The 14,334-nt window shown below is 38.5% G+C and overlaps 1 protein-coding gene across 2 annotated transcripts in view; it reads left to right on the forward strand.

Annotated features, from left to right (window-relative positions):
• Positions 1–14,334, forward strand: part of LOC119171986 (polyamine-transporting ATPase 13A3-like) — a 35,896-nt gene that overhangs the window by 5,714 nt on the left and 15,848 nt on the right. For both annotated transcript variants that reach the window (XM_037422919.2, XM_075892785.1), the window contains 11 exons: positions 15–143; positions 1,039–1,188; positions 2,353–2,463; positions 2,548–2,594; positions 4,494–4,682; positions 5,260–5,321; positions 8,609–8,753; positions 9,462–9,545; positions 11,825–11,978; positions 12,782–12,905; positions 13,712–13,836. In XM_037422919.2, coding sequence (XP_037278816.2) covers positions 15–143; positions 1,039–1,188; positions 2,353–2,463; positions 2,548–2,594; positions 4,494–4,682; positions 5,260–5,321; positions 8,609–8,753; positions 9,462–9,545; positions 11,825–11,978; positions 12,782–12,905; positions 13,712–13,836 — 1,320 coding nt within the window. The remainder of the gene's footprint in view (positions 1–14; positions 144–1,038; positions 1,189–2,352; positions 2,464–2,547; positions 2,595–4,493; positions 4,683–5,259; positions 5,322–8,608; positions 8,754–9,461; positions 9,546–11,824; positions 11,979–12,781; positions 12,906–13,711; positions 13,837–14,334) is intronic.

Below are 14,334 nucleotides of genomic sequence, written 5' to 3' on the forward strand. Positions count from 1 at the left end.
AATTTTTTTTGTAGAAGTGACTCTTTCTTCAAAGGAACTTGTGCCTGGTGACGTCATCATACTTTCTGAGAGACATCACATCATGGAATGTGATGCTGTGCTCATCAATGGGGACTGTATTGTCAATGAGAGCATGCTGACAGGTAAACACTGATGCATGTCTTTGTCTTCAATATCTGCTTCCGAGTTCATCATGAAGTACCAGAGCATGTCTGATAGTAAAATGTGATTTTCATCTACTTGTAAATGTACCTGAGCTGTTAAATATAAGCATTTTGTCTTTGTTGGCTGCAGTGGTGCTGAGATGACAGTTCTTTTGGCATGACCAACACATCTTCCTATGACTTTAGAAATACAGAAAGTTGGGCTTGTAGGTACGAGTTCATTATTAGTGTGAGAATACCACAGAATATACATAATATCCGAAAATTAGTTTTGAGATTTTTTTTAAATCAATATATGTCATCCACTTGTTTATTCAGCTTGTCTAATTTTCACTTTGTTTAATTAAGTCGGGAATCAAACTGGGCTTGGAAGATAAAGGGTTAAATATGTATATGCTGGTTTTTGAGTGTTGAGTCATTAACATAAACTTTGAAAATGTATTTATTTCTTTTTTTGTGCTATCTATTTATCTATTATTTGATTATTTTACGATAGTTTTTCATTGACTTTATTCTTGTTTTTTAATTTTTATGCATATGCATTTCTCGACACACGAATGCTGAAGTTTGCAAGTTGAAAAAAACACTAAGAAGTTTTTGACAGCCTATCTATCTAACCAATGTAGTACTTAAGGTAATGAGAGATCGTCATTTACCTGGCCGTCCCCTTTAGTGATGGCTACTACATGCAGGCCCTGAATATGGTCATGATCACAGACCAGCCTACTTGGTCAAATCATAAGCCATCCCTCTTATTTGGGACAGTTTCTAAAATACATGTGTGAATAGCATTATGAAATAGACACTGAAAATTTATTATGAAAGAGATAAAAGGTACACAGATTATATATTGCACTGTTTGTGTTTGGCGCAGGTGAAAGCTGTCCTATCACAAAGGTTCCTGTGTCCTCAGGGGAAGGGTATACTAGCAGTGCAAACAAAAGGAACACACTCTTTTGTGGAACAAGTATACTGCACTCGAGAAGCCCTAATGGCCAAGTGAAAGCCATTGTCTACAGGACCGGTAGGAAACCCTTGTTAGGAAAGCTATAGTTATTAAACAGCCAAATCATACTGCAAAAAGCGATGTCAAGCAATTTTTAAAATTTCAATCCACAAATGTCTAGTTAACACAAAGCCAGCTTAAAAATATAAATGGCGGCTCTTGGCCTGTTTTTTTTTTTAACTACATGCATGTATATGGAAGCCTCCTTAAAAAACTTTCAATATGTGATTTTGATATTACCACCTTAGTAGTAGTGTATGACTAACATTTAATTACTAACTTACAAAGACCTTGAAAAAAAGCTAGAGCATGAAACACTTGCCACATCTTAATGTTGTTCACGGTTTTCTATCAATCTCATCTCATGCACACCTAATCAATGTGTGATGTATGGACTTCCACAGGTGGCTCACAGAAGCATTGAGAAGCCTTTTGAAGCTTCTAGCACGTATTTCCTTATAGGAGGAGTTGCTTTGTATGCTGTGTAATACCCCAGTCACACTCACATAAAGTTTGAACCTTCTATGGTAGTTCCATGCATAACACTAAGCTTTGCTATTGCTTTGTTCCTTATGCAAAACTGTGAGTACTTGCTTTATAGCACGTTTTTCAATTCTGGATTTGAATCTGCTTTGCACTTGAGAAATGCGCATGAAATGCTGTAGTTCTAGTTACATTAATCTAACAACATGATAAGAAATTCACTAAAAATACCCTAATTATATTTTTACATTGGGTATAGTAGTTTGTGTTGCACATGGGAAGTGCATGAAAAATGCTGCCTTGTTTCAGATCTTTAGAGCAAACCTTGAAATGTGTTAACCTCATATTACTATTACAATGTGCTCGAATTGTAAGTTGAAAACAGTTTTTATTTCATAATAAAGCATGTTCTAATCATTCAATGAAAACACAAAATTTTAAATATTAGATCATTTATGAGACATAATTTCAGTGTATTCCCTGCTTTCCATAACGTAATAATATCAGTAGTTTGTTGCCAAAAACATAAGGACATAATCATCTCTGCATTGCTGTCTTTAAAAAAACTGGCCATTTCTCAAAGCAAGTGTTGTCTTGCTTGTATAGCTTGAAGATTGGTTAAATTAGTAAACAATGTGTTATTGTAATATAGCTAGTTGGTTCCTTATATTGGTACCCTGAAAATATTTGCCTTTTCAGGGTTCAACACCATGAAAGGCGAGCTTGTGAGGACAATATTGTTCCCAAAACCGGTACATTTCAAGCTGTATGCAGATGTGTTGAAATCAATGGTTGTATTTCTCATTCTCGGTGAGTAAACCTTGTTAACATATTGCCTTAACCTTTCAGGCTTTGTGCACTGTTCTTAACGTGTGCATTTTCTAACTTTCATAGGCATACCAGCAATGATCTACACTGGCGTTATATTCAGCAAACTAGGTGTGAGTACTATTTTTGGTAATGATGTACTGTTTCTTGTCTATTCGTTAGACGTTCACTAAGCAACATTCGAAGGACCGTTAAGAGTATTTAGGCTAAAGTTCAGTTTAATATGATAGTCTTGCAACACATGCATGGATTTTCTGAATGGAAGTTTATAGGAAACAGAGGCTGTAACTGTTTTGAATAAAAAACAAGATGATACCAAAACGGCATTTATTTCGGCTCCGTATTATATCACGATAGACCAAGCAATGAATTAAAAGACTAAACTGTGTTTGGTCTTTTAGTCTATGAAGCAACCTGTTGAAGGTATTATACAGGTGAGCGACCTGTAGCTTCTCGAAATATCTACGCTTGGTCACTTGCAGTCTCTTTTGCCTTCAGGATGGCCATTTAACAGGAAAAAAAATGTTTTTTGCTCATTACAAGTAGGCAGAATTTCAGAATTTTTCTGCACTGAAGATTGCATATACGTCTTCATTTTGGCACACTGACAGTTGTTGCAAGTGGCCATTATTCGCTTCTGTTATTTTCTTACATTTGCCAGGTCACGTTTCATAATCGAGCCAAATCGGCTGTTTGTGAGTGGAAGCCTCTTGTTGAGCTAGTGAAGGCAATGATGAGTGGGAACACTGAAAATCTAATTTATGGTCATTGTGGATCAGCTTCAAGTGGCTGGGCCAACAGTCAAGTTTTCTGTCTGCAGTTTCACTGGTGCTCAGCAATGTATTTGCTTGCTTCAGCCGGGTCTTCGCGACTCAAAAAGGGCTGACTGTAATCTCCTGTGGCCAAGTTGCCATTTTTGTGGCATCCTAGTTTCATATAAACCTTCTATGCTGCTATGGAGCATCACTGAGGAGGAGACTTACAAACAGCCACATGGTGTTAAAAAAATGTGCTTAAGGATGCTCTTGTTAAAGCTTTACCTAACGTTATAGCACATGCTGTTCCATGCAAGCATCCACTATTGAAGCCAAATTCAGTTAATATTTCTAGTTATAAAGATGCCTTTTTGTGTCTCAGCGAAACGCACTAAAACAATAGCGTGTTAGCATCATTATTGTCTTTCCTATTTGTGATGCCATCCTGATGCATTTGAGTGTCTCATCCACCCAGCATTGTCTCATACCATTTGCATTTGACAAGCCAATATTTGTCTCCTTTGGCAACACCCATTATCTCCAAAGCTTAATATCTTTTGTAAACCTGTACCAGCTAAGAAGCTCTCATAAATTGCTAATGGATGGCTCCTAGTACGTACGAAACTTTGATAGACAGACTTGTGAATCAAACTGTCGTTTGTAAGCTGTGGCTTCTTAACAATCACAATGTGCAAGATCAACTTGAAGCTTTAAAAAGCAGTTTTGTATACCAGCTAGCTTTCACTTCAAGGGCGACAAAAAAACTGAGTCGCAGTGCCATCAAAGGCGTAACTTTTTCGTTTACACGAGGAGTGTGTGCAGGGACATGAGGGGATGCAACTCAAAGAGCATCACTATGGGGAGACAGTCAAATAAAATCACTAATGCTGTGGTAGAGGCACCTAAAGTAAGTTGGTCATTATTAAAATAAAAACTTGAAGTATACTTCACGTCAAAAATAATATACATTTATTAAATCAGGCTGTATAAGCTAGGTTTCTGACCTGGAAGAGACAGAGAGGATCGAGAGTGCACCTGCCTTTCTGTGACTGACGTTTGTGCTTATAATGTCTGCTAGCCCAACTTTCACTTTCACTAGCTAGCTTCAGAAGAAAAGTGCTGGAAGCAGTGGAAGCTGTTGCTTTGGCAGCATGCACATAATAAATCTGTGGCAAAAGAAATACAACTTTTGAATTTCAATGCGCACTCTGCTCAACCCTGCAATACCGAACTTGCAGTTACTTTTTTGCATTTCAGGCATACGCTCAAGATATCGCCATTATCGTCATTGATGTTGCCACTTTCGTGGTGCCTCCACTACTGCCCGCTGTGCTTACTAGCATCAATGCTTCAGCTCAGAGGCGTTTGAAGAATAAAGATATCTACTGCCTCAATTCCAGCTACATCAACTTCTGTGGAGCCTTGAGTGTGGTCTGCTTTGACAAGGTAGGTGATCAAAAATACCCAAAAGCTAATGAGCTTGAAAGATACTAGGGTATATATAAACATTGTGTCAAGGTCATGAACATAATTATCATCTATTTTTCGTGTGCTTTTGAGCTTCATTCTTCATGTCGTTTCAGCAGCATTTTAAGCTGGTAATGTTTTTTTTTTTTTTTGCTGTGAAAATGTGCAGCCACCTACATGGCTTCAAGGATTAGACTGCAGAAAGCTGCTTACTGTTTCGCCATAGAAGTGTTAGCAGTCACGACTTCAATGACCTTGCAACACGCTTTCCTTACAACATGGGGGCTACCCATAGTTTCATGGATTTGTCTATCACATGTACACAATCGCATAACAAATAACCTTGTTACTTGTGATTTCTGCAGTGAGAAATTCGTGCATTATTTAAGTGCACTCTTCTAAAGAACTTTGAGTCTTAATATTATTAATTTTTTTAGCAGGTGCTTTTCACTGGCTTGTGTCGTTTTCTTGTCTATTTTTATTTTATTTTGCTTGCTACCACAAAATGAAAAGCTTAATTGCTGAACTGCTTCTTGTATGTCTCTTTCTTTTACAGACAGGAACACTGACTGAAGACAGCTTGGATATAGTGGCCATTGTTCCATGCGAAAATGCAATGTAAGAGTACATTAGTGTACTTGCTGTTACCATAGTATGTGTATGCGTGCATGTGCAAACTCTCAATTGTAATGAAAAAGATATGGAGAAAATTTCGCAATTTTATTTCATTTGTTTTAACAAGTAGAATTCTTAAAACTGTGCATAGTTAACAAGTAGAATTCTTAAAACTGTGCATAGTTATTATTCAGCAAATTTGACTGCTATATCAATTAAAATAACATTTTGAAGAGTAAGCATAACAAAAATTAATGTCACAATGTAAGAGAACAGGTGAGTCATAAAGAGTATGAAATGTCGCTGCATGGAATCTGTGTTAGCTTTGTCATTCTGCACTGTGTGAGCATTGTGATCGACTTTATCTCAGGACAACTAAGTATTTATTCAAGCAACTTGTGCAGTCTAACCTTAGAAGCAACACTAAAGATGTAAAAGAGAACCACGAAGTCAGTTTTGACTCACAAAATATCGTCTCACAATTTATTTTTTATTAATTTTATGTGGTGAAGCATTAAAAAGACCAAAGTTACATCTCTATAGTTGTCTGGCCAAACTGGAGGAATGTTCTATCACTTTTCGAGCTTTCTTTTTATCTGTACAGGCTGTTGTGGCTCAGTTAACGAAACTTTTCAAGTCTAATATTTTGCTTCTTTTTCATGCAATGTAGCTTTAATAAGAAGTTTTAATAGCTAGTTCATAACAATAGTATGTGTAGGGTTCTTTGGAAGGCAGTACTATCTTCTTTCATTTTTGTACCTTTATTTTTCCATTCCCAGCCACTTACTCTATGTCATGAATGGCATCATATTAGAAATGGCATCACTTGTATGCAACTTAAGGCTAGATGAGTGTTCATGTCTTCAAGTTGAGAACCAGCACGGCAAGACGAGGACGAATGTAAAACGGATGACAAAAGCACTGACTTGCCATTAGTTAGTGTCTGTGTTGTCGGTGGTCGTTTTGTATAGTCAGCTTCCTGTCAGTTCTCACCTTGAGATCAATGTTCCCCACTTGAAATCCTTCGAAAAAATAAGGTTTTCGGTATCGTAGAAGTGTAATTTATTAACTCCTTGAGGGTAGATTTTTTTTTGCTGTACGCATCCCCTCAGTGTGTATTTTCTTATTGGTGAATTAAATTATTTAGATTAACCTATTTAAGAATAAAAAAATGTCTAAAATACCCTTGCATGACCGTAAAGCGACAAAAAATAATTTGTGTTGTTACGTATGTATGGTTTTTTTATGAGTAATGGTATAAATCCTAAAAAAGACCTATACGACTGCAATGAACATCTGTATAGTTCATAGACGTATAAAAATAAGTGCCCGAAGTGGCACCAAGTGGAAACATGGAGAGTGAAAAGGCACCTTTTATTCATTCAGCATTATTCCACCGCTCACACTTTTGAGATGTTGCTCGCTCAACAACATCTGAGTTTTGTATCGTAAGTGATGCCTTGTATGACGGGCTTACATTTGCTGAATCAGATTCTGATTCAGCAGTCAGGTAGCAATTCGGAAGAATCGCCGCTAGGCTCGCTTGCATCAGAGACACCGACACGCACATCCATAGTGCAAGCAACCTGCACGGGTGAGCACTGAGCAGTTGTAAGTGTGTCTGGAAAGCAAAAACAAATCCGAAACCTATAATAATTATTTGTAATATCTCCAATAAGATGGAAGCGATGAGAGTCCCCAAAACAGAAAATTCAACCACAGCGGCATAATTTGTGTACTCAATGCCTGCATAGAAAAAGGCATGATTGCATTTCAGGGAGCAACAAGTGAGAGAGTAACAAATCAGTCACTTTTTGAAAGATTGTAGATCAGGAGGCCATCGGTTTTGTAGGTGCCATAAGTGGGAGCCGGCCGAAGGATGAAACCAAAACAAGCCAGCACACCACTGTAATCAAGCATAAAAAGAAACTGAGAGATATCGACACTAGAAAAGATTTTATGTATTCCCGCAATGTGGCAGCACATACCAAGCAAGAAAAATAATTGAAGGAGATGCGTGTTTTAATCATACAGGTGATGATGTATATGTAAGTCTCTGACTCAAAGGGTTATATACAGGGAAAATAATTTTTTTTATGTTTATGATGAGTTGCACTGTGTCTCATTGTTATCTATATTATCTCAAAAATAACAAATTTAATCCAGACAATTTTGGTGACTGCAGAGTAAAACAATTTCTTTGATCCACTTTGCCCAGGGTGAGCCTTTTTTTTTTTAATGGAGCTTTATCATTGATAAACCCACGGTGACCTCAATTCTACATTGTCATAAGAGTCTACCAACAGCTTGCTGCCTTTAATATTAGGCACAGCACAAAAGTTAAGAATGAGAAGTTGTAAAAATTTAAATAATTTGCAAACATATAGCTACAAATAAATATGCAGTTATTCATTGGATTAAACCTCAGGTGAACTGTGGCCATGTAGATAAGGTTGTCACGAGTTCCTTATCCATGAGTTTAGAGTCCCCGAGTCTCTTATCCAGTCCAAACTGGAATACGCATCAGCCGTCTGGAGCCAACACCAAGCTTACTTAATAGACTCACTTGAAGCAGGTCAAAACTGTGCCGTCAGGTTCATTCATATTTGGTATTTGTATAATACCATTGTATCATTGCTCAAAAAAGAATTGGCTCTTTTAAACCTTGACATCTGCCGTCTCAATTCTAGTTTGTGCAGTTTTTTCACAGCCTCTTGTATCACCTCTACATCATTCCACCGGTCCGTATATCTCACTGCACTAGTTATCCACTTCCAAGTTGCCTGGCCACAGATTGAAACGACCACTTTTTTTATGTCCTTTTTTATACGAACTGCAAAATACTGGAATGACCTTCCTCATGACGTTCGTCACTACTACATGATTTTTTTATCAATGTTATTCTTATTTTTTCAAAATGAAGACTCCTGCGATGAACATTTTTTTGCATTTTAACCTGCCCTTATGTAATAACCCCTCAAAGAGTCTTTAAGGGAAATAAAGTGATGTGATGGGATGTAGTAGCAGCAGTGCACACGAAGGAGGTAGATTAACCAAGTTGAAATAAAAGCACTGAGGAATGCAAAGTAGTCGTGAAATGCTGAAGTGAAACAAACATTTCAAGGTAGTGGTTGAGAGAGTTGTATATGGATCTTGTGAACAGTGAGTGCTGGACACTCATGGAGTAAGATGAGTGAGGCAAACAATAATTGCACCTAAAGTGCACTGGAATTTTGAATGAAGGCATCCATTCATTCATTCAATTTTCTCTTATTCCTTCTGGCTTGCAGGTTGCAACCAGCTGTGAACAATCTAAAAGTACTTCCATATGGACCCATGCTTGTCGCCTTGGCAACATGCCACTCCTTGCACCTTGTTGATGGCGAAGTAGTGGGCTACGAGATGGACATGAAGACTCTTCAGACTATTGATTGGGTAAAAATAAAGTGCTGGAAGAGCAGTTTATTTTGACAATGGCCACATATTATTCAAGAAGCTACCATCTTTTGGGGACCATACACTAATAAAGATTATAATGTGTGACTATTTAGGTTTATAATGATGCACTAAATAGATCTGGGACTTGATATATGCATTTTTTTTTTGCAAAATGAAAACGTAATCTTCTTTCAAATATTACATATTTGTTTATTCACATGAATAGGAATCACATTACGGAGACCAATTTGTGTGTGGGCACATTCACACAGCAACATGAACTAGCCCTTCTGGTGCTGAAATGAGAAAGTTAATACCCAAAAAGTAATGCAGAGTTAGCTTGAACTGGAAGATTATTCTTTCACAACCTCAATTGTACAGTTTAGCTTTGAAATAATGAAGTACTTGAATCGCAAAGCTATATATTGTGAGCATCAGTGGATTGAGGTTTTTGTTTTGGTCGTTCAGTTGTGAAAATTTCAAAATGGCATCACCACATGTGTTACTTTCATTTTGATTCTTTTGGGCTTACCTATAATCGAGTCACAGTAAAAAAATAATGCATCTGCGATAATGAGAGTCTTCTGTACTAATAAAGTATTCCTTTTCAGAATTCACTACAGGACATGAAAGACAAATGCGTGCTGTGATAATGCATGGTGCTGCATTTCTGTGTAATTTATGTGCAACATGTTTACTTCCCAGAAACTTGAGGAACCAAAACTTGGTGAGCCTGTTCCTTTTGACAAGATACCAGCCCGCATTGTCATGCCAAGAAACGTGCGACTGGTGAGCACGGCCATTTTCTTATTTTCCTGCAAAGTGCTTCACAACGTAATTGGCAGGTTACCTTCAATATGTGTTTTGGCTTGTGCAATACTGATACACTAGTTTGTGTATTTGTTGGTGACTGCTTTTTATTCTCCTATAAGTGTCACACCATTATTCTTAATGCAATGTGCACAAAGTGTTGCATTCTGAAGGTATCTTTAATGTTATGTTGATGACTCTATTTATATTAGCTGCGCTATGCGAATAGCTATATGCGTTCTGTAACTTACAAGAGTAATAGCAATTATGCTGGAATACACAGTGAGTTGATGACACATGTACTATGAATAGCCAACACATATTACCTGTCAGTCAGATTTCTCATGCTTGATGACAGTGCTCGCTGCTTTTGTTGTATTGTGGACGAGCTTTGTTTTTTCTGAATACAACTTAGCCCAATTAAAAGTTTGCTCTTAACCTTGTGCTTCAAGTTGTCATAGTCTTCACTGTCACAATAGACAATATGAAACAATAGTTTCTAAGACAGATCATACATTCGAAAATGTTTCTGTACAATAAAATGTTGCTTCGTTGGGCTTATTTCAAAGTGTAGCAGGTGCTAGGGCACCGAGATTTTGGTCAGATATAAAAAAAATATACAGCCTTATTGGCACACTCCTCTTTGTTATATTTTCATAGATCCTGGCTCAATAAAGTAATATGTGACAATCTCTAATAACTGCTTTTCTCTTCTTGGTTGTTGTGTATGAAAACTGTGCTGATACGTAATCAGCACGTTCATCAGCAACATCTGTATTTATTGCTGCATGATGCCGCTGGAAACAGGATTAATCTCATATGTATTGTTCAGGTCACATAGCCATTCACCGAGTTTGACGCAGCTCACGAAGTCAAAAGCAAAGATGTGGTTAATACAAGAGACACTGTTCCAGTAGCGAGGTGCCCCTAGTTTTCTACGTACACTTCCCTACAATATGGAGACAATACTGTGGCAAGGTTAAATGAAGGCTTTTCAAGTGTGTTGAGTAATCATGTCACTGTGAATTTTGTTGACGACCTACTTATGTGATAAATTTTATTATGTGGGAATCAATTTCATCTGTTGGCGCACAGTTCACTTTCCTTCAGCCAGCAGCTAATCTGCTCTATAGGTCCATCTTGGTTAATATAGTGCACACAGAGGACAAAGAAAAAGAAACACAGACAGGCACTGATCTTTTTCTTCGTCATCGTCTTGTGTGCACAATATCAACCAAGATGAACGCACATCAACTCGCTCAAGCTTCGATTCTTATGCTTTATATGTATGGTTTAAGAACATATAATTCTGCTAAACTATAACAGAGACATAAGTTGACTAATCTGAAATATATTCTTTGTATTCTTCAACATCATGCACATGTCTGTAGTGCTCTGTAGAATAAAGCTTGATGTAATGCTTTGTGTATAGATCTGGCCATATAAGAAATTTTAGGATCATATGGTGTCATGTTCTGGCAGATTTGGAGGACTTTTGGCAGCACTCTTCTTGCTCCATGTGTAGCAAGTCTGTTCCATTGGCAAATTGAGAGTGCTTCCATTGGCAAATCCGGAGCAGCTCTGTCGCGAGATCTACTCTACAGAGCAACTTTTTATACTCCGCAAAAAGTGGTGAATTCAATCGGAAGTCACAAGTGCCCTGTGCCCTGGAATGGAATGGTGCCTATTGTGGGTGTGCCAACGAACGCCAATCGCTCCTCGCACCAGACTACAGTGCTAGCGTAGCGTCGTGCCCAGCGTGCCCACTCATGCAAGAAGGGAGGCGTGCATCGCGTTCCATTCTGACCGACCGTGTCTCGAGATTTTATTCTGACCGACCATGTGTCTCAAATTCCCTTTGGTTGCTCTCGACCAGAGTGGAATGTTCTGGGACAAAGTTTGTTAGCCACTCTGAATCTGCGAATGGTATTGACCAATATTTATTAATTTGTAATGCGATCACAACTGTAAGGTGATGAGCAACTTTTCATTGCACCCACGAAGAAAAAATAACTATTTTGGTATTCTACTGTCACACAAGGGTTCACCCTAGGTAGTGATAATCGAGAAATGACTCTCACTACATTACAGTAAGTGCGATATATTATTTTGAGTTACATTTTCTGAAATCTCTGATTATTGCAGATGATTCAGACAATTAAATTTATACAATTGCATGAATTTGCACAAGTCGTTTCGTATTCTGCCCAAAACACTGTTGCACGTATGTTTGTTTACTTATTTCACTGTCTGCACAGAGCAGCACAAGCCTGGGGATTGTGAGGCAATTCCCGTTTGAGTCCCAGCTTCAGAGAGCAACTGTGGTTGTCATGGCAGCAAACAGCAACATCTTTCACATATACAGCAAGGGTGCTCCAGAAGTCATCCAGCAGATGTGTTTGCCAGAAACAGGTACGTTATCAATTTTCTACTCGTGGCATTTACTGAACTTATGGACTTTTTAAGCACAGGCCAACCAGTGTAAGGTCTTGCGCATGAGGTTGAGACCTCTCAGTGACCAATGAGGGGCGCTGCATTACAAACCTCTGCATTTCATTCTGTTTGAATGGCTTGCAGTAAAGCTGATAGAAAATGGATCTGTTACTCTGGTTTCAGTCATCTTCGGTGAAAGGAGAGAGAGAAAGCACTACTTTGCCGTCTGCAGTTTGATTATCTCTCTAATAGATACAAAAATCTCCTGATTTTTACAAAACAAAGAAATTTCAGTAGGCTAATCAGAATAGGTTTATCTTTAGATCAGAAAGGTTACAAATGTGAATGTAGTAACTGTGGAAGCTAGTATGCAGGGATTGTAGAAATGTTGATTCGTTTATACTGTTGTTACTTGAATAACAATGGAACTATTGTAGTGTATTCACATGTCAAGAAGTCTTAATTTAGTTCAAGCATTTATTTTCATCTTTTAGTAAAAGGAGTTCTCTTGGGTGAATAGATAAGGTGATGGAACATAAACTTTATTAGAAGGCTGGGAAAACCTGAGTGAAGGTATAAACACACAAACATCAAATCGGAAATTTAGTGAGTATAATGTGACTTGGTCCCGATAACAGTGGCCCTCAGTTGTCGCTGCAGTTTCTGCCTCTTGTTAAGTATTCAAAAGTCATGCCTGGCACGTGCCTTCCATATTTGCTCATAAGCAGCAATTCCCAGGTCAATGTTTGGATGCCTATGTACTAATTGTTCTCAATCAATAGTTCCAGAAAGCTTCGAGGAAACGTTGGAAAGCTACACGAGGCATGGGCTCCGTATTCTTGCCATAGCGTCCAAAGCTTTGCCAAACGACACAACTTGGGATCAGGCACTCCACTTGCTTCCAAGGCAAGTTTCACCTTTTAAATTGTAGTTTTCATGTATAGCTTGAACAGAAATAGCTGTCCAGTGTCTAAAGGCACAGTAATATAAGCTTCATGGCTGTAAACACAAGTGCGCGCATCACTCAGTACACGAAAAACACACTTTAGCAAACATCTTCTCGAAGGGCATGATCTCGAAGGGCAGTGCACTAGGCCCTCCAACTATCAATAATGTAATGGCCACTAAACATACAAAAGCGAAATATACTTTAACACGGCTTTAATCTGGCAGCCATTGCCACTAGCCTCACTGTTCTCAAAACACTTCATCTTCCTCGTTCTCTGTCCTGCGGCTATACTCTGCTAATATCTCACTACCCGTCAGTTTACCCCATAACAATATGTATAGCACATGACCCCCGCCTTGAGTCGGCCTTTAACATCACCACAACGTGTGCAGAACCTTAACAGGCGTGCTAGCTGCCTTGGTTACTAGCAACTGGAGTTATTATTTGCATATGGTATGAAATTTTATGTTGTTAACACCTAAACATGAGCTAAAGTACTCGGCTCCTGACCCGCAGGTCGTGGGTTTGAATCCCAGCTATGGTGGCTGCATTTTTCATGGAGGCAAAAATGCTGCAGGTGGTAAAAATTTCTGGAGCCCTCCACTACGGTGTCTCTCATAATCATATGGACACTAAAACCCATATATCAATCAATCAAATCAACACCTAAGCACAAAGAGGTGCTAACATTTCAGAAATTAGTTGAAAAATAATCATACTTTGATGTGATTGTATTTTATGTGTGCTACTCATTTTCCCACAGAGCAGAACTTGAGTACGACCTGCATTTTAGAGGTTTCATTATACTCCAGAACAAGCTGAAGCCTGAAAGCGTGTCAACCATCACGACATTAGAAGATGCTGGTATAAAGACTGTCATGGCCACAGGTACTGATCCTGTATATATGGTTTTCTTCTTCTGAAGGTTTGAGCAATTGTTGACATTCATTGTTACAAAAAGTAGGTGGTCAGGTAAAGGAAAAAAAATGTTATTGACGGCGATCTATAAAACTCTCTTTTCCCATACACAGAATGAACGCTTTCTCTCATCTCTTTCAGTTCTGTATGATTAAAGGGCCAGTTAATAGGCTAAAACTTTTTTTTTACGCCCCTCCCCCTTCCATCAAAGAAGCTCGGCAATTCGTCGAGTAGACCACGGCGGTCACGTTTTTCAAATATTACAACGCCACACAGAGCCTTCATTTTGGAAAACAATTTGCACGCTCCTTTCCCTATGCCTGACCAATCCTCCTTTCATGCGCAGTGACGCAAAGTCGCCAATAAGCGACTTGACGTAGCACGCAGTTAGTTGATCAGCCTAAACCAGTCACGGCAGTGTGCTATACCTTCCCCTCCCTGTGAGGGAGAAGGTTGGTGAAGTCGAAC

This window comes from Rhipicephalus microplus, chromosome 4 (assembly GCF_043290135.1).
Source record: "Rhipicephalus microplus isolate Deutch F79 chromosome 4, USDA_Rmic, whole genome shotgun sequence".
NCBI lineage: Eukaryota > Metazoa > Arthropoda > Arachnida > Ixodida > Ixodidae > Rhipicephalus > Rhipicephalus microplus.